This window comes from Podarcis raffonei, chromosome 7 (assembly GCF_027172205.1).
Source record: "Podarcis raffonei isolate rPodRaf1 chromosome 7, rPodRaf1.pri, whole genome shotgun sequence".
Classification (NCBI taxonomy): Eukaryota; Metazoa; Chordata; class Lepidosauria; order Squamata; family Lacertidae; genus Podarcis; species Podarcis raffonei.
The window spans coordinates 68,056,767-68,078,233 of record NC_070608.1 but is presented as its reverse complement, the minus strand read 5'-3'; the positions used below and the strand labels follow the sequence as shown (position 1 = coordinate 68,078,233).

General features: G+C 44.5%; 1 protein-coding gene across 7 annotated transcripts in view; it reads right to left on the bottom strand.

Moving 5' to 3' along the window:
* Nucleotides 1-656: 656 nt before the first annotated feature.
* The window catches only part of RNF152 (ring finger protein 152), a 49,350-nt gene continuing 28,539 nt past the window's right edge, over nucleotides 657-21,467 (bottom strand). For all 7 annotated transcript variants that reach the window (XM_053397081.1, XM_053397080.1, XM_053397085.1 and 4 more), the window contains one exon: nucleotides 657-2,354. In XM_053397081.1, the coding sequence (XP_053253056.1) occupies nucleotides 1,571-2,182 (612 nt within the window). In that variant the 5' untranslated portion in view covers nucleotides 2,183-2,354 and the 3' untranslated portion in view covers nucleotides 657-1,570. The remainder of the gene's footprint in view (nucleotides 2,355-21,467) is intronic.

Genomic DNA, 21,467 nt, shown 5'->3' with positions numbered 1-21,467 from the left:
CAGGATAGCAAGATCAACAAACCCCGGAGTACTCCTGGCTGCCTGAACAGTCTAACACAGAAGCAAGTTTCATGCCTTTTCTCAACATGATTGAGCTGCTCAAATGCCACCGAGTTTCCAAAACCATATCCCCTCATCCCCCTCTTACAGAAACACTACACTTTTGCCAATGGCTGGCAAAGTTATTGGTGAATCGCAGAAAGGAGTTCCTGGGTCAACACTCATCTTGGGAGTCCACATCGACCGAGTTTTAAAAGAGGGGACAACTTCTCTCGCCACAATTGCCTTTAGGAGATAGTCACTTTTTCTGACCTTTTTCTTGACCTGGGTCCCCAGCCACTTCACCCATCTTCCCCTATTCTCCCCCTACTTCCTTTCTGCAATTGTAACATTTCCGCCCTGTGAACACCTTTGAGGGCAAGGAGGGCCACACTGCTACTGCATTTGTGCATTCTGTATCATGGCCATATAGCCTTCATTTGTATCTCGCACTTGCAATGATGAATAAAACCTAGATTATGGCTCCTTTGGAGATGTACCTCCAGCTTGTATTCAAAGGGTAGGAAACCTTCAAAAACCATTCAGTATGCCACTCACGTACAAAGATCAGCCTTTATCTCAGATTAGGCCATCTCCACTAGTTTCCACAGCAGAGGTTCTTGACAAATATATTTACTGTGTGCGCATGAAACCATATGCCCAAGATTTACATTTTTAAAGTAGCGTTTTGCAGAAGGCAGCATACAGACAAACAGTTTGGCTGGACAGCTGTATATCCTTCCTGGTTCCCTTTATTGCTTCTTTCTTTTTGTGTCCCATTTCAATTTAAACGAGGGGGGGGGGGAGGAAATCACTTAAAACTACAGAAGAAAAACAGAATGCGCATAAACACACAGATATAGATTACATCCAAAATACTTCCAACGCTTTAGAAAAATGTTCTCTTTCTATAACTATGGTACAGATTTTTTAAAACCGTTGCAATTAATGTGCAATTTAAAAGATACAAAAAGAAGCCTTGTTGACTAAATGACTTTTTTTTTTTACTTTTCACAAGTTTCTCCGTTGCCGCTTAAAGAGAGAAGAGTTACTGTTTTCGCTACGTCTGGAAAAGCACTGGGTAGCTTGCCTTTCCGAATGCCAATGTTTAATTCTACTTGAACGTACAGCATTTTGATTTGTAAGTTGACTACTCTGTTAAAGAGAGAAAGGGAGAGATTATGTCCTATATCAGTATAGTAGAACCAGCTAAATAGACATCTTTAATCTCGTAACATGATGAAATCATTATAAATTACAGCTCATTTGTTAAGTGATTATGGTGATGCATGCAGTCTTCCTTGGTACTGTTAGCAGCGGATAAGCATTGGACGTTTCCCATACTCTACCAACAACAGGTGCCACTGTCCTTTATTTTTTCTTTTAAAGTAGACTCTGGACCAGCAACCAGCCTGGTGTCAATGACTCAGTACGGTGGAACGAGGCGCTTCATCTCACGGCATCCTGCCACCACCATAACCACCCTCCCAAACCCCCAAAATTGGCCCGCATGGGTATTTGCCGCTTCCTTTCAGCCGCAGGAGATCACAGTGAAACGCTTGGAAATGCACGACATGTTGTGTAGGACAATCCCAAGGAGGAAAACCAGGACGCAGGCCACCAGGATGACGGTGCAAACCCCCGACCAGGTGGAGCTTTTCGCAATGCCCCTCCTGTCTTGATCTTCGTCGCCTCCCTCCTGAGGGATGCCGGACTGCAAGGGCTGCTGCTCGGCTGGGATTGTCACCACAGTGAGAGACTTCTGCTGGCTGCCTGGCAGCAGGCGGCAGCCAATGTCTCCTGGCAAGAGGGACCTCTCCTTGGAGATGGGCAAGGGCAGCATGTAGCAGCCATTGCTGGGAAGTTTGATGAAGACGGGAGTGTGCTCTGAAGTGTGGGGTATCGCAATCACGGCAATGACCTCTGGGTCGTCGGGCAGCTGGGAGACGGAAAAGCCCGGCGGCAGTTTAGTGATGCCTCGGCACCAGGGGCACCGCAAGTCTTTCTGGCTGGTCCTCATCTGCTGAAGGCAAACAGAGCAGCAGGTATGCTTGCAGTCCAGCAACTTGGGCCTCCGCCGGGGGCTGTAGTAATTGAAACAAATCTGACATTCCAGCAGAATGTCCTGGGACAGAGTCTCCATCGTGGTCCGGTTGGAGAAAGCAGTGAGATATCACGTTGTTCGGCAGTCCGGTCTCAAATCTAATGCCTGGAGCAGTTCCTGGCCTCCCACGGTGACTAGCTTGTATTCTACCACCAGGCAAAAGGAAGCAAGGAATCCGTAGCGAAGCATCTGACTGGGAGTCCGTCAATATCTGAGAGGGAAATTTAAAATGAATAGAGTTAATCATAAAGGTCTACTAGAATACTGAAGGAGGTGAGAAAATCTAAAGACATCCTTTTATTGATGCAGAGGAAGAGTAAACGATAAGTGAACTTTGCAAAACCGTAGCATCTTAAGCATGATGCTTATGGCTAATAAATTCCCCTAAGCACAAACATTACCAAACCATGGGTTTTAGCCTCATATACCAGGGACATTGAATGAAAAAAACCACACACCCCAAGTCTTTTTAGCTGATTATAATGATTTTTGAAGAAAGCATTTCAGACTAATAATCTGAATTGCACATTTTTACTTGGTCAATAAGGCTATTTTCATGCAGGAATCAAAAGGACAGTTCGCTCGTTTTCCATGCTTCGTGAACAGACTTCATGTGAAAGCTTCATAAAAGCTTTGAACAAATGGTGAATAACCCAAGACCAATTTGAAGGTAATGTGGGAGCACACAAACCTAGAGATTTTTCCTCCCAACTTGACTGAAATTTACAGCATTGCATATATCATTGCAATCATCCTCTGGTTCAAATTCAGTGGGAAAGCCCCTGCAAACCTTTAAATGTTGGAGTTCACTTTTAGGAACAGGTTAGGCAGTTGTGAGTGACCAGGAACACATATAAAGTATGTATATATATTGCAGTGTTTAATCTATACAGTAAGCACATGGTTTATGAAGTACCTGTCTTCATGACAGTAATGCTTGGACAATGACACTTAAGAGCTCTGTTGACACTTAAGGCTAGCGCTCCAGAGCCACTTCCCTACTGATGGCTTCTTCCGTGGCTCGAAGGAAGAATGTTACTGCAAAACTTTGTGAATAGGATCAAACACACAATTTCTGTCTCCCTGACCATTGCATTCCTTTCTGGGCAGAATAGCAACCAGGTGGAAGAGTGCCGCAACTGTCTCCAATCCGTAGAGCTCTCATATTCTAACACCTACTGGAGCAGCAGGGAAAGGATAATCAGGAATCGGTTCTGCACCATTCACAGTAAGCTTGAATGAGGCCTGATAAAGCAACTTTCCCAGGAACATTCTAAGGTTTAGGACTAGGTAGCTCTACCATCCCCAAACATTACATTGCATCCACTGCAGAAAAAAGTATTGGCTGAAACAACACAGCAGTATATGTGCAAAATCCAAGGCAAAAGAAATAGAGGACGGTGCCCGAAAACACAGTCACAAAATGGATAAGACGAACACCAAGGATCTGCTCCCAATTATTTTTATAACAGAGAAGGTCAACGTCTGAACTCCGCAAATCATTTTTTTTAACCATGCTGGCTTTCCTATCACCCTGTGTTTTAAAACCTCCGGCACAATTGAACTTTGAAGTGTCATCGGGATCGACCTCATTTTCTCTCTGTCCAGTCCTGGAGTTTCGCTCGTAGGGTTATCATCTCTCTTGCTTGGCTTTAATCTGCCGCATGGCTAATTACATTAAAAGTTATTAAGAAGGGAAATGTGTGTTGAGAAAGTAGTGAAGTATTAAGACAGACAGTGGCATAAATTGTGAGCAGTGTAACTAACAAAATGGTAATACAGGATGGATCTAAACATTATGTATAGGTAGAGTGGATGGTACGAAAGTAAATGCAACAAAGTGAAGCTGGAGGCAGTAAAAGGGTAACTCCTCACTATTCAGTGAGCCTGGAATAATCATGCTCTTAATGTGTTAATAAAATCATAGGGGCGCAGGTGGCGCTGTGGTCTAAACCACTGAGCCTCTTGGGCTTGTCGATCAGAAGGTCGGAGGTTCGAATCCCTGTTGCTCGGTCCCAGCTTCTGCCAACCTAGCAGTTCGAAAGCACACCAGTGTAAGTAGATAAATAGGTGGGGGGGAAGGTAAACGGCATTTCCATGCACTCGAGTTTCCGTCACAGTGTTCCATTGCGCCAGAAGCAATTTAGTCATGCTGGCCACATGACCCAGAAAGCTGTCTGTGGACAAACGCCAGCTCTCTTGGCCGGAAAGGGAGATGAGTGCCGCAAGCTCATAGTTGCCTTTGACTGGACTTGACAGTCCAGGAGTCCTTTACGCTTACCTTACCTAACAAAATCTACATGAAACATGCATCTTAAGCACTCATAAGCCACAGCACATAAAAGAATCCAGAAACATTAACAAGCCAGCAGCAATATAATGGCTATGCACCATTTTTCAAATTCCAATAATTGATTATTATTTCGGTGGCAGTGGCAAGAAGTAGGACAACTAAATAGGACAACACTGCAGAGAGACTTAAATGTCCCCCCCCCCATTGCTGATTTGCAGAAATGAGCTATGGGGGATGTTTGCGTGTGCCTGCAAGATTGTGGCATGGCCACACACACAGCTGGTAGGTGGGTCCTGGAGGAGTAACCGAGGATGAAAGTTAGCCATCCCCAGATTTAAGTCTGTAACATTTGCAAACTTTGTAAAAGCTATGCGCACACGATTGTAACAAAAACAATCGACCCACTATACCTAAAGGAGCATCTCCACCCCCATTGTTCTGCCCGGACGCTGAGGTCCAGCGCCAAGGGCCTTCTGGCGGTTCCCTCATTGCGAAAAGCAAAGCTAGAGGGAACCAGGCAGAGGTCCTTCTTGGTGGTGGCACCTAACCCTAACCCTCCCATCAGGTGTCAAAGAGATAAACAACTACCTGACATTTAGAAGACATCTGAAAGCAGCCCTGTTCAGGGAAGTTTTTAATGTGTGACATTTTAATGTATTTTTAATCTTTGTTGGAAGGCACCCAGAGAGGGTTTGGGAAACACAGCCAGACGGGTGGAGTACAAATAATAAATTATTGTTGTTGTTGTTGTTAATATTATTATTATTATTATTATTATTATTATTATTATTATTATTAAACTTTCAACCAAGACAGTGCTTCCTTACACAGCACCCCTCATTGCTGCTTTCCTGAGTACAACAATCCGTGGAACACTTTGAATCATTATCGCTACCACATACAAACCATTAACTCTCATCTCTCGGTTTCCTCAAAATAACTGAGCCCCACAACACATCTTCTAACGCTGTTATGTAATGAACTAGAAAGCAATTTTGCAGATAGGTAATAATAGACACCACCCCTCAATGGGCTTGGAATGCCTTCATGCCCTGCCTGATGGCACTCCCCAGGGGAGCATTTTCATACAGAAGGTTTGGGGGCATTTATTTCTTTTATATACATATAAATTTATTTATTTGGTTTTCAAATTAAAGTTTTGCAATCACACATCCAACATACATCATAAAAACAAGATCCCAAAGAATCTCCTCCCCTTTGTGGGTCCTATTGTTAGTCATTTCCTCATGCATCTTTTATAATAATCCAAATCTTTTACATCTCCATTATATCCCAAATTCACCATTAAACTACAAGTGTTATTCCATGGAGGCACTTATTTCACCACTGCACAAAGCAAGATGGTGAACTAGACGGACATTTGTTCTGATCCAGTAAGTCTCTCTTGACATAATACCGAAGTTAACATATGACTTTTTATTATTATTCTGCCCTTCCTCCAAGGAGCTCCAACCATTATATATGGTCTCCATCGCCTACACACACATACATAATAGAACACCAACAATTCCATGAGTTGGGTTAGACTGAAAAATAGTGGCCAGTGGTTGATCTGAACCTGCCTCCCCAGTCCAATGCTTTAGACCTATTCAGGCAAGAAACCAGGGCAAACCAACATATGTCAGCTATGTTCACACAGTATGGTATTCGGAAAAACCCAGGATCTATATCAGGCATAGGCAAACTCGACCCTCCAGATGTTTGGGACTACAACTCCCATCATCCCTAGCTAACAGGACCAGTGGTCAGGGATGATAGGAACTGTAGTCTCAGAACATCTGGAGGGCAGAGTTTGCCTATGCCTGATCTAGATGGTAGCAATAGAGCCTGCTCTTGCAATCTGCCTAGGCCAGGGGTCGGCAAAGTTGTTGTGGCTTGGGGCGGTTCACAGTCCCGGAGACGTCGCAGTGGGCCGGAGTGTGTGCGCACATGCACACATGCGCAAACACTATTTCCAGCATTCCTTCCGGCGCGGAGGAGGCGTGCTCAGCTTCCCATTGGCTGCAGGAGCTTCCAATGGGAAGCTGGCCAGCGTCATGGAAGGCGGTCCCCTCTCTGCTCTGTACCAGTTTAGCGCAGTGCACGGGAGCTGACAGAGTGAGCAGCGGGGGTCCATGGGCTGGTTAAAAGACTCCCATGGGCCGCTTGTGGCTCATGGGCCTTAGGCTGCCAGCCCCTGGCCTAGGCTCTGTGTACAGCAGGTTCAGAAGAGTACAGTGGTACCTCAGGTTACATATGCTTCAGGTTACATAGGCTTCAGGTTACACACTCCGCTAACCCAGAAATAGTGCTTCAGGTTAAGAACTTTGCTTCAGGATGAGAACAGAAATGGTGCTCCGGCGGCGCGGTGGCAGCAGGAGGCCCCATTAGCTAAAGTGGTGCTTCAGGTTAAGAACAGTTTCAGGTTAAGAACGGACCTCCAGAATGAATTAAGTACTTAACCTGAGTTACCACTGTACACAGAAGTTGAGAGTGGAGCTGGAATGTCAAATCCTAACCTCCTTCACGAGTTCATTCACCCTGGGCTCTAATGTGAAAAGTGGACTTCCCAATACTCTCCCTTACTGGCATTTGGTGACACACTTACCATAGGCTTTTGGTTCAATGGAAGATAAGCTGCTGCTCCATATATTTCTTAATTAACACATAAAAAGCCCAAAGGAACAAGCAAAAAACCTGAGTGACAAGGCAAAGAGCTTCTCCAAAGATGAGGTGACGATTATACCTCTCTCTCCAACCACAAAGTTTCCGCAATACTTTAGAAAGCCAGCCAGGTCTCATATGAGGGCACAGCTGACTTCAGCAGCAGTCAAAAACATTGTTTTATCATTAGTACTCTGGATTATCTGATGACAGCCAAGAAAATGTTGCTGACAGAGAAGACCCAGAGCTAAAGAAGACTGCCAGGGGTATCCTTAGGACTCTTTAAAGGACAGTGAGAGGGGAGGGGGAGGGCTGGGAGGCAGCAACACTCAAGTGAGACCAAAAAGACAGAGACAACCAGAATCATGATTAATATCCTTGGCTAGTGCAGATCTGATAGCAGCTGAAAGCTCTGCAGGGCTGAGCTATATCTACTAATGTTAATAAAAGCTAACCGAGTATGAAAAACCATGGGCAGAAGACACCAAGCGATAGAAAGAGATGCATTAGCAGCAGAAGGGAGTGGAGAGGGGGAAATCGCTTGCCTGACACAGATTTTCCCTCCCTGCTCTTTGATGCTCATGCGCATTGCTAACATGGCTCCAATAAATGAGAGCTGAGAAAAACAGAGACACCGATATTTAAAGATGACAAAAAACAGAACAAAGAGAAAACAGTTAAGACTACCCTTTCTGCAGCAGAACACAGCACAGCACAGCAAATGGATGAATATGCTAGAACTTAGTTCAAAGGGCTTCCCCCCCTCTTGAACCTAAGAGTAAAGTAAAGGATCCCTGGCCAGTTAAGTCCAGTCAAATTTGACTATGGGGTGTGACACTCATCTCTGCTTTCAGGCCGAGGGAGCCGGCGTTTGTCCACAGACAGCTTTCCGGGTCATGTGGCCAGCATGACTGAACCGCTTCTGGGGCGGTGGGACACTGTGATGGAAGCCAAAGCGCACGGAAACGTCGTTTACCTTCCCACTGCAGTGGTACCTATTTATCTACTCGTGCTGGTATGCTTTCATACTGCTAGGTTGGCAGCAGCTGAGACAAAGCAACAGGAGCTCACCCTGTCATGGGGATTCAAACAGCTGACCTTACACTGCCCGGACACTGAGGTCCAGCGTTGAGGGTCTTCTGGCGGTTCCCTCGCTGCGAGAAGCCAAGTTACAGGGAACCAGGCAGAGGGCCTTCTCGGTAGTGGCACCCCCCCTGTGGAACGCCCTCCCACCAGATGTCAAAGAGAAAAATAACTACCAAACTTTTAGAAGACATCTGAAGGCAGCCCTGTTTAGGGAAGCTTTTAAGGTTTAAGAGGTTATTGTATTTTAGTGTTTTGTTGGAAGCTGCCCAGAGTGGCTGGGGAAACCCAGCCAGATGGGCGGGGTATAAATAATAAATTATTATTAAATTATTATTACAATCAGAAAGCCCAAGAGGCTCCATTGTTTAGACCACAGCACCATTTGTGTCCCTAAGAAACACGCTATAGAATCTGCTTTCCATACACAAGACTTAGAGCAGAATTTGCTTCAGCCTGTTTTATAAGGTGAATACATGTTGGATAGACTACTCTGTCCCAGTACAAACACTTTTCCTCTGCTCTCTGTGTGTGATGGGATTAGACACTGAACAGTAAATAACACTTTAAAGTTCATCACTGAAAAGCCCTATGGCCGGCTGCCATTTTCACCTCTCCAGAAGCTTCAGGCAGAGCAAGATGCTTATTGAGGAGAGAACAACATTACAACGGGGGTCTGGTATCTGCACAAGCATCCTCCATAGCATATCTTGATTCAAACTTAGCTTTGGCATGGAGGCCAGCTGGCAAAGAAGCCACTTATTTGGTCACCTGTGTCAAGCAAAGATCACCTCGAGTCAGCTAGGCAGGGAAGCTTTTGTGCAATACAGTGGTACCTCAGGTTACATACGCTTCAGGTTACAGACTCCGCTAACCCAGAAATAGTGCTTCAGGTTAAGAACTTTGCTTCAGGATGAGAACAGAAATCGTGCTCTGGCGGCACAGCAGCAGCAGTGGGAGGCCCCATTAGCTAAAGTGGTGCTTCAGGTTAAGAACAGTTTCAGGTTAAGAACAGACCTCCAGAACGAATTAAGTACTTAACCCGAGGTACCACTGTAGTAAGGGAAAACCTGGTTCACAAACGATTAACCACGGTCTGCCAGTTCTGAGCATGGCTTAGAGATTATTATTTTTTCAAAAAAATGGTCCCAGGTACACCATGATTATCCCTGACTGTGGTCTAATATGCACAAACAACTGGATTTACAACTTCACAGGGTTTCTGGGCAAGTGGATATCAGAAGTTCCCACAAACAAAACTCTTTATGCATAGAAAAAAAGAGAGGGGAGGTTTCTTGGCATCCACAGACGTGACCTCCCCACACCTGGCAAGTGGAATAGTTTTACCATCTGAAGGGGCTCTTTGTTTAAAACCAGGCCCTCTGGAGGACGTCCCGCTTGCGGGCTTCCTAGAATTGCATGGCTGGCCGCCACGAATATGGCAAGCTGCGTTCAAAACAGTTCTGTGGAGTGCTGATATTTGGAAGAGAGCCTGCCTACTTGCCAGGGGCATTGAGGAGAGAACTAGGGTGGCAAGTGCTGTTGCTGAAATGGCTAGCTGTACTTACTGTAGAGGCTCCAGGCCTCAGCTGTGTTATCCTAAAGTAAGCAAGTTTTCATAACAAACTGGGCCTGTTCTTAGCGAAAGCCAGAGAGCACCTCTGAGTCCCTGTTATAGCGGTAGGATCCAGGATGCTAGACTAAACGGGTCCTTGGTCTGACCAATCAGTGCCCTTCTAATTTTTCTATCAGAACACCAAGTCAAGACAGTTCTGTTGGGATACTGCCAGGGAGGCAAAGTCCATCATAGCCCCCAAGCCAGCTGCCGGACGATCTCCCGTAGACACACAGTATCAGCAATTAGCGACACGAAGCCTCAGAAACAGTATTCCACATTCTTAGGCTGGTGCACACTCTGTCAGCAGAATTCACACAGCGAGAGATGCACAGCAGGAGAGCATATTTACAGTTTATTTAGCGTTGGTCGGAACAAAGAAAAACATGACTGCCTGCATCGGTATGCTCAGGCAACAAGGAAGGAAACGAAAGCAAAGACACAACAGAAACATCCTGTGCAACAGGAAATACGCAGACTCTGTGACTCACAGCCTGCTCCCTTTTAAGGTGGAACGGAAATATCCTAACAAGTTCAGGCCTTTCTGAGGGCCAGCCTGCAACTGAAGAGATCTTTTCTCTTGGGACATGAAGCCATCCAGTGGGCTTTGGCCATTAATGAGATTATATCCAATTGAACTGGATAGATTTCCCTTTAATAACACCAGCACAACACACATACACAATGCCGACTCTGACCCTTGCAGAGTAATATATTCACAGTAAAAGTAAAATCACGCCCGGCTCAGAATCACTGGATAGCCCTGGAGAAATCACCTTAAAAGAAAACTCGGCGACTCCATTTCTATCAGCAGAATGGTCAGTCATGCACATTGATCCTAATAATCTGTGATCTGACCCTCCTCAGCTGAATTTTTCTCCCCATCAATTCCAATACTTTTAGTTCCGGAACCAATATACCAATACCAGCCTAGATAGTGAAGTGCTTAAACTAAGAATTAAACTCTCTCTCTCTCTTTTGGGGGGGGGGAGAAAAAGCTTGAAAGCTTATATTATCCCTGAGCTTTGAAGGCTACCCACCACGCTATGTCTTTTCCGTCCGTAACATTGGTTGCTAACATAATCACGACGAGTTCTGAAGTTGCAAACCGTGAACAAGCCTATGCATTTGAATATATCATCATTCTACAAGGTTAATATCAGGCTTTCAGCTAGGCAACCTATTAGGATGCTTCACCTTTACCAAGGAAGTTTCATTACGCAAACTCCCCAAACGCATTAAGCATCCTTAGGAACCATTACAGACTATGTATGATTTATGACAGCGTCTGTTGCCCTAAGGCAGCAGTAGCGAGGGGAGGGGGAGAAACATCGAGGAGGGAAGGTGCCATGCGTTCTCAACGGAGAAATTAATTGCCAGAATCACCCGCACTAAAATATAAACAGGATGCCTCTGTTTGGAACTTTTCAAATTAACAGCAGGAGGAAAATGCTGTAAATTAAAATGTTGCCAACACTTCCACAAATGAGTTTGGAGCAGGAGCTTGGGTTTCATTTATTTTGAAACCGACAAAAGCTTTGCTGCTGCTTTCAGCTCCAAGAGGTTAACTGTTTGCTTTCTTCAGGTACCCTTTGCAAAGAAAATTACTGCCCTTGTTTAGATTTTCCTGTGGCTCCAACTGCCAACAGTATCTCAGCGGAATACAAACACAAAATAATTTATTCCCCTGTGTAGAAGGAATGACTACCAACACACAAAACAACAACACAAGAAAGGAGGTATATTTTAGACATTTTCGGGGGGGGGTGTTGTTTGGAACCAACTCCCATCAGTCTTGACCAGCAGTGCCAATGGTTAGAGGGGATCAGGGTTGCATCTGAGCAATAGGGATATAGTTTCCTCAGCCCTACTGAATGCTCTGGCAGCGCTGAACTGAATCATGTGCTTGCCAAACACTGCTTGCATCATCTGAATCCCCCACCATCTGAAGAGAGATGGGTGGTAACTAGAGTCATAACCACATCTATGGAATGCCCTCCCATGACAGAGGGTCATCTAATATGAACTTTTATGTTAATACTGGCACCAGGTAGAAACAGTTTTATTTGCCCAAGCTTCTAAGAGACAGAGGGGCCCTCTCGGTAGTGCCGCCAGCCCTGTGGAACACCCTCCCATCAGATGTCAAGGAAATAAACAACTATCTGACTTTTAGAAGACATCTGAAGGCAGCCCCGTTTAGGGAAGTTTTTAATGTATGATGTTTTATCATTACCACATCAATTCTGTGGGGAGCCACCCAGAGTGGCTGGGGAAACCCAACCAGATGGGCAGGGTACGAATGAATGGTTGTTGTTGTTGCTGTTGTTGTTGTTATATTAACAATGGTGCAAAGGTTAGTTTTTTCCTCATCTGCTTTGCTAATATTTTGAGCTGAATTTTTATACCGTTGCCCTTCTCTTTTTAGTTTAAATGTGATTTTATACCTTTTAGAACATTACTTTAAAAAAAAATTAATAAAGGGAGGGTACATTCTGTTCTCTGTATAGTTCTTTCCTTCACTTGGTCAATAGCTTTACGAACAGAACAGAGAAAAGCCCACTGTGTTCCTTCTAATCTGACATCCACTTTTGGTATTCTCTCCATAAATCCCAGCCCTAAAAGAGATGGTTGAAGAAGAAAACTCATTTAAAATAAGCCACTTTACAAGCACATTTCTCACCAGTACAAATCACTGGATAACTGAGCTGGAATTTTCTTGAAGTGGCCAACCTGTTATAGGAGAGAACAGCACAATTCTTGAGGCCAAAGTGATTTAGAAAACAAATCCAAATCTCCAAATGGAACACAATAATGGAGAAAATACTAAGGCACTACCATATGTAAAAAAAATAGTGCCATTATATAGGCTCACCTAAGGAAACAATGCCTTTTAAGATGAGTTTTAATTGTTTGCCACTCTGCTCAGTTTTCCTGTCTGTGAGCAAGGTTTGGTGAACTTGCTCTATCATATGCAAACATGATTTCCTGAGGAAGCGATTTGGTGTGTCCAGGAGTTGAAGAGAACTTAGCAGCGAGTCTCAAGCTTTTATGTTGAAGGAAACTGCTTGATTAAGCTGGCGACAATCAACATTTTTTATCCATACAAGCAGGAGCGAGGAGAAGTCTGGTTTTCTCCTTCAACTCATCATGCAGTTCACTAAATATTCACCTAAGAGTAGCATGCTGACAGCGAAATAACCTCCCTGCTTTTCCCCTATTCCTATTATTATTATTATTATTATTATTATTATTATTAAACAAACTTTTGAGTCACCCACTTTTTAGCTATGTTTGCTGTACATCAGAATTGGCAGGAGTGACTTTATTGTGCATGCTGGGTAAACCTCACACTTATTTGAGCCATACAGAATCAATATCACTCTGCTTTTTAAACTTCATTGATGTTACTTTGCTTGACAATGGTTAATGAACTGCACTGTAAGCATAAGTATTTAGCACACTGCGATGAGGAAAAAGCAATGATGCAAAAACTAAGGGAAAGCTGCAGCATACTATATTTCACAGAGCGGTAAAGCAGTTGAGAACTGAGGCCTAGTTGATTATGACAAAACAGAAATCTTGCTCCCAGCAACCACTGAGAATTGCTAAAGGATGAACATGTGAACCTGGACTTCCCTATAGGGATGCTCATTTAGACAGGGTTGTGACACATTTTGTTACAGAAGACCATTCAAGACCTAGAAACTCCAGTCATTTATACTAAACAGGTCTTTGAAGTGCCGAAGGAATGGCCAGCCCTTTGCAGAATAAAAAGTTCAGGACATAAGTGAGCAACATTAATACTGATAGCTGGTGAAATCCAAGGCAGTGTCAAAAGAACTTGCCAAGAGGTCAAGACTGGCGAGAGATGCATCAAGCCAGGGACCCAAATTGCATCAATACTGGGAACAGAGGATCAAGCAAGCCAGGAAAGGTCAAATCCAGGGAGTCTCCTCCAGGAGCCCGACAAGACTAGCAGATGGAGAAAGCAGAGAGAACATGAGCAGGGTGTTGATAGAGCAGTTAGCTGGAAGAGGAGAGAAAATAAGGACCTTAGAAGAGTGGAAAGCTACATTTGAGAAGTTAAGTGCAAGGAGCAGTTTGTTGGGGAACAGCTTGGTTGTATAATCTTGCAACTGTACTATATCCCAGTGTTACAGGAAAATCCTTGGGCACCAGCAAAGGCACCAGCCAGGAATATAGGAGCAAAGCAGCAGCCAGTAGGCCTGGTCTTTATTCCAACAGGACTTCCACCCAACACATGGGAGAAGCAGGAAGAATCCCAGAACAAAGGATGGCTCCCACTTTTATCAGTTTAAGAATTTCCACCCTTCCTTCCCTACAGGTGGGCAGGGTTTGTGGCACCGAGAGGGGGCTCACCTGGACAGGTGCCTCCCACCTGCTTGGGCTGGCCTTTGACCCGCCCTCAGCCAGGGAGGACAATGGATGGACAGCTGGGGGTGGGGCTAAGACCAAAGAAAAGAGGCTGACCCTTTCGACCAAGCCTCACTTGGTTTTTCTTCCTTCCAGGATCAACCACCCACCCACCCTCCCTCAAATTAAAAATTTTATGCATCCAAATAATTTCATCCTAGGTCAGCGATCATCAAGTTAACGATACTTTTTCCTTACAGACTAATATTTTGCGTTCCAGGTCAGCAGGCGCTGCTGCAGTCGTAAGATGGTTGCTGTATTCAGAACCGGGAAGGAATTTCCCCTGCATTGGCAGGTTTCGCCTTCCCTGTAGCATTTCGTCACAACTTTGGTGGTTTTAGGCCTTGGCAAGGTATCCTTTAGTCTAACATCAAGCTGTGGGGGGTGCATTCATTCTCCCTTCCCAAGCGGCGGCGTTTGCAGGGCCTGTTAAAGGGCAAAAAACCAGGAGTCCCTGGCCCTAGAGCGGTGGCATGTAGGTCAAACTCCCGGGCTGAGGTTAGTGGAAGGACAGTAAGTTTGTGCTTTGCAGTCCCCTCTCACTGGACTTCATCAGCCTGCATATCCTCAGCCAGGTGGGCTGAGAGGGTTACCTGCCAAGGCCTGTGCCAAGATTCTCACTTCTGAAGCTCAATAAAGTTGTGGCCAATTTGAACCCATACTCTGGTCTCTTGTCTCATTCTTTGGCAGGGAAAGGGTAGGCACCACAGACAGGGTTTAGCACGTGTGCCCGCAAAGATACCCACAATATATATCACAAACACATCACATGCTGGGAGGGTCTGGTGACAGAAACCTGAGCATCAGGGCTTGCCCCCCAACCTTCCCTTGACCTCCACCATACACCCCTCAAGTGATACAAATGAAATATTTACATGTCCCTGTTTCCCAGCCAAGTTAATCACATCCTTTTGTCTTGATCTGGGTTTGCTATTGTTTCTGGAATGGCTACCTGTCTGGCACTCAGGATTGCCAGAGATTATCCCTCAGGCAGAGGGGCTGCTGAGTACCTGAGCTCAGGCTTTAGGGATTATGGCTGCCCTCACTCATGTCCCAAGCTCCCCCCTTGGTAGCCATTTCCATCGTGTGTTATGTGGTGCTTTGAGGAGACATTGTGTGTGTGAACAAACGGCAACCCCCTCCCCAATCATTATAAAAATTCCTGTAACACCAGGAACAGTCTATTTTATTTAAGTCTAGGATCAAAATCAGGAAATAAAGATCAGAACCAGAATTGGGCTGGGAACCAGGAGAAGAAGGGGCTTGTCTGGTACAAATGAGCTTCAGGGTTTGTTTCTTTTGCCATTCAAACTGTACACATCACATTCCAATGCGGTTGTTCATTTCTGTAGAAAAACCAATTATTTAATTCTATAGCTCTTCACATGTCAGCAACAGGGAAACCACCATTGTCACGGCTAGCACTCCTCGTTTATTGAGGAGTCGGGTGATGCAAAAGCTTTTGTCATTTGCAGCCCCGTAGATACAGCTCAGATCCCAAGAGCCTCGCCTCTCAGAGCAGAATTCAGAGTGGGAGAGGCATAACTGAGTGAGGGTCAGTTCGTGAAGTCAATTGGCGTTGACTGGAGACAAATAATAATAATAATAGAAGGCTCCCTGAGCTCCCCGGTTTGGCATCTCTTCCTTAAAAAGATAAAGAAAAGCTACAAGTAAGAGGACAGACAAGTCTGGCAGTCCTGTGTACTGTTTTTGCTGCAGATAAACCTACTGCTTAGGTAAAGGTAAAGGGACCCCTGACCATTAGGTCCAGTCGTGGCCGACTCTGGGGTTGCGGCGCTCATCTCGCTTTATTGGCCAAGGGAGCTGGCGTACAGCTTCCGGGTCATGTGGCCAGCATGACTAAGCCGCTTCTGGCGAACCAGAGCAGCGCATGGAAACACCGTTTACCTTCCCGCCGGAGCGGTACCTATTTATCTACTTGCACTTTAACGTGCTTTCAAACTGCTTGGTTGGCAGGAGCAGGGACCGAGCAATGGGAGCTCACCCCATCGCGGGGGATTCAAACCACCAACCTTCTGATCGGCAAGTTCTAGGCTCTGTGGTTTAACTCATAGCGCCACCCGCATCCCTAAACCTACTGCTCACACACACTTTAAAGCCAGAAGCCTCTTTTCTTGAGGAACTTGATATAAAATTGCAACGTAAATTTGCAGTCGTGTGACTGACAACTTATAACAGAGGTTCCGTGTGGGTGTGTTAGAGAGTCCAACAACCCTCTCCTTTCTTTCCTACTTGAGTCCAGTCCGAACCAATAAATGGGTTATTCTACCCTATATTGTACACTTTTATCTTTTTTATGGGGGCAGGGAATGACTCTGTAAATTCCCTTTAGCCAGACTGTAAAAGATTGGCACACCAATCTTTGCTGGTACTCCCGCATATATATATATTTTTGGTATTGAGGCGCAGGGATGCAGGAACTCAACAAGCACCTTTTCTGCAGAAAGGAAAACCTGCTGCTAATAAATCAATAGTGCTGTGTTAAGCAACAGTGTCAATGCATTTTTCATTCTTATTTTTAAACGGTTAAACACAGCCAAAACACTAAAAGCAGTGGCGGGGGGGGAGGGGTAAGCAGCGAAAGCAGAAACTCGGTATGTGTCGTGTGCGGAACACATGCATCAAAGAGACACCCTGGTGACAGAGACAAAAATGAGATGCTTAACTGCTGTGTAATAGGCAAAGAGCTTATGCAGAAAGCAGCCCGGGTTTTACAAGCTACCATGAATCTATGAAAGATTTCAAGGGGAAAACCTTCAAAATGGTCAATGAACATGGTCTTATGGTTTGCAAAAAAGAGCCAGCAAGCATTTTCCACTGTATGTCATAGTCTGGCACTCATTGATTATAGTTTACAACTGGCATTTGTTATAAGAATTCAAAGGTCTCAAATATAGAATAGGTAAAGGGACCCCTGAACATTAGGTCCAGTCGTGGCCGACTCTGGGGTTGCGGCGCTCATCTCGCTTTATTGGCCGAGGGAGCCGGCGTACAGCTTCTGGGTCATGTGGCCAGCATGAATAAGCCGCTTCTGGCGAACCAGAGCAGCGCACGGAAACGCCGTTTACCTTCCTGCTGGAGCGGTACCTATTTATCTACCGTACTTGCACTTTGATGTGCTTTCAAACTGCTAGGTTGGCAGGAGCAGGGACTGAGCAACGGGAGCTCACCCCGTCGCAGGAATTCGAACCGCCGACCTTCTGATCGGCAAGTCCTAGGCTCAGTGGTTTAACCCACAGCGCATAAATGCTTACATATCTAAATATATAAACCACGTGTCTGAAATAGTACAGGAGAGCAATCCTGAAGCCATTTTGACTCTCCCGATGACCTCAAATATTCCTCTGCAGTAAGGGGAGGCAAATGGGGAAAGCCTTCCCATTGTCTTTTCGCTTACTAATCCTGTCTTAAGGGCATATTTGTGTATGAACAGGGTGAACCTGTGGCCAGGATTCAGGAACTAAACTATTAACCATCACAAGAGAATGGCCAGGCTGCCCAGGTAATGCAATCAGAGAACATTCATTATCACGTAGACAGGATTTCTGCTGTAGACTATGATGTATGTATGATGATTTTGGGGTGGTCTTTGGCTAAGGACCCGTGTGGGACACAGGTGGCGCTGTGGGTTAAACCACAGAGCCTAGGACTTGCTGATCGGAAGGTCGGCGGTTTGAATCCCCGTGACGGGGTGAGCTCCCGTTGCTTGGTCCCAGGTCCTGCCCACCTAGCAGTTCAAAAGCATGTCAAAGTGCAAGTAGATAAATAGGTACTGCTCTGGCGGGAAGGTAAACGGCGTTTCTGTGCGCTGCTCTGGTTCGCCAGAAGCGGCTTAGTCATGCTGGCCACATGACCCAGAAGCTGTACGCCAGCTCCCTTGGCCAATAAAGTGAGATGAGCGCAGCAAACCCTCAGTCGGTCACAACCCCTTATGGTCAGGGGTTCCTTTACCTTTACCTTTGGCTAAGGGGGTTGGGCAATGTCAAAAGTCTTTAAAGCTTCCTGCACACTTTTGTTCAGAGTCTCTCCCTCCTTGGAAAGGGGGAGGGACTCTGTTGAAACAGAAAAATAAATATCTGCTTTGCTTTCCACTGGATCCTGCCTCCATCCATTCTTCACTGACTGAACATGGACTTAGTGGGGAGTTGGGCAGCAAAAGGCAAACCCCAATTTTTACATTACATAACACAAGCAAGGTAAATTCTTTAAAACTCTACCTTGAACTGATTTACCTTTCAAGTTATTACATGGATTCTTCTATTATTGGTAGTATTGACAGGGCATTGGAGGGAACAAACAATAACAGACGCTGATCAGGTTTGACCACTATGTAACATAAATGGGGTTACCATTGACCACATTTTAGAGGCAATTCACAGTACGGATCACGCAGTTTCCCAAATGCAACGGGGCTGTCTGCTATAAGTAATTCCCATATGCCTTTAACTTTCAAGAGGCACTGGTTTACTACCTTTGAATAGCTATGGCGATTAAGCGATCTTCAAAATCACTTGGCACTAATATACTCTATTGCAATCTTTTAACACCAAGCACTGTCTAATGGCTCCCTATGTACACATCTAACCTGCACAAGCAGGAGGTATGCAGAAATTTACTAACCACAACACCAGCAGGTTACAAAACAAGGATGCAAAACCTCTCTAAGCAGCATATGCATTTCTCCTGCATAATGATACTCCTTTTCCAGGAACTGTTAAGCATATAATCTAAATATGATCGCAATGTCCTCATGCAAATAGCATTAAAGCATTGTGCATTGCATTCTTGATCTTCGCTGTCAAAAACTGCTTTCTAAAAAGTTAAAAGAAACCGCAATCCCCAAATAACAATCTACTTATCAATACAATTGCCTAAAATCAAAGGAACACAACAAGCAACTAGTCACCATTCTCCAATTCTGAATCCACTAAATTCTGGAAATGCTGACTTAATCACCAATTGAATAGTGACTGTTCTTTATCTCTCTCACACAGATGTCCTCTTCTGTTTCTGTAGGCAAAGATAAAGAATTGATTGCATAGATTGAACTAAAGGAGTAGACAAGAATTTATTTGGCTCTGGCTTAGTTTTTGTGGCACACACAGTTTAAAAACAAACTATAGCTTAATGTGAATGAGCTGTGTGCTTGTGCATGCTGCTCAAAAATTCCTACAGGACATCTCCCTAGCTTCTGCTGCACCACAGACAAAATAAGCTTGTCATCTCATCCGAAACTCAGGCTTACTAGAGGTTTGCTTGGAGAGAAGCAAGCCCCAAACCCAGCTTAGCTTTAAACTACAGTTTAATGTGGCGTGCAAACCAGAACATACCTGTCTTCTTTTTGGTACAGTGTAGCAAACTATGGGTTCAGACAAACCCAAACTAAGGCGAACGTGAGCTCTGAACAAGGTCTCTGGGTGTTTTGCTGCTCCTCAACCATATCAATCACCTCAGAGCAATCCAGCTTTCAGAGGTATTAAGTTGCCTTCTACAATCTAGACTGGCTGTCTTCTCTGATGCTCAGAATGTGGTGTTTCCTGTAAAAGTGACATTGCTAATAACCTCTTTTTATATGCATAGCCCATACTCATCCTTTTTAGGAATCACACTTTCAGGAAATTATCAAAAAGCTATTTTCTATTCCCAATTCTATTCCCAATGCAGTTTAAATGGAAATTATTTGATGTCAAAGTTCTAACTCATTTATGAGTATCTCACCATATGGCAACTATAAACCATACATTTAAATAGCTCCCCCTCCCCCCTCGGGAAATAAAAACTGCTTCCATACAACAAAACAAATGGGTTTTTGTAAACTCTGTGTGTGCTGGGGTGGGAAGTTATAAGTTTGTCATGTGTGTGTTGTAAACTGCACCTCCCCCCAACCTGTTGATACAATACAAAATTTAATACAAATTTAGGCAGATTGACTTTTTAAAACAATATGGATTAGTAGCTTTTGCATAATTATTTGTAATCCTGCAGTTAAGCATGTTTAAATGCATTGTTTCTGATAGGCATTGTTTTCGATGGGCTTAAAAACACTTAATTTTGCTGGATTTGAGAACTCCTGTATTATCAAAAATTCCTCATTATGGGCTCCTCATTTTTAGAAAGCTACTTTGTTCCCAACCCATGCTTTTTAAAGTAACTTTCTTAGTTGCTGGCATTCCACATGCAAGTTTCTTTCTCTTGCTGCAGAGGTGGGCTGATGGAAAGCTCCTGCTCCATTTGCATGGCAATAAAGTATCTTTAAAGGTGTCGAGAATCATTAGTTCTGCAAAAGAATGAGCAACAGCCTCAGGGTAATATACTGTAGTACGAAATGGGCTACTGGTGCAGCCCCAGAACCAATGCAGTGAGTTTCTGCATGGAAACAGCAGGCAGTCTTAAGTGGGAGGTGGTTTTAGTTGGTTTGTTTAATTGGAGGCATTCAGAACAAAACATGGGTCGTTTCAAAGAGTCTACTAGAACTCACAGGAACTTGTCTTCCTGTCTGCAGAGTTAACAGTCCCCAGAAACACTCACCCCCACCAGCACCCACAAATTTCCTCTACCTCTTGTAACAACGGTCTCTTTTAAAAATGCTGCATTTCTATGATTTATCATAACAAAATTGGGGGGGGCTAGAAACAGTATTGTCAAGTAGCATAGACTTCAGGATCATAAAGTATCTAGGTTCAGCTTCTACTAAGACGAAGTAGAAAAATTGACATGCACCCCCTCAAAAAATAAATAAATCTCTAAGGCAGGTATGTCCAAAGTCCATTTGGGGGCCTAAAAGACCTCAACAACTTCAATCCCCCCCAAAAAAGCTTAACAATTTCAATCCCCCAAACAGCTCAACAATTTTGGGGTACAATCCTAAAAAAAAGGTCAATAACTTCAATCATCAACTTTGGTCGGCCCTCACGGCCCTTCACTTCATCAAATCTGGCCCTCTTTGAAAAATGTTTGGACACCACGGCTAAGGGGCTTAGTGTATGGGTGTGATTGTGCAAGTTTAGCATTTAAAAGGCTTCAGTAAGGAAGGCTGAGGGGTCTGGGCAGGAAGAAAGAGAAAGAGACAATCCATTCAAAAAGCTTTGTGGATGAGGTGCAAGATTCCGCGTGTATACACAAAAGACACAGGACCATATCCAACACTGCAGTTCCAGTAAAGCAGACTTGTAGCAGATATTTTTCCTCCTCCTTCACCTCTAGCCTACCCGCAT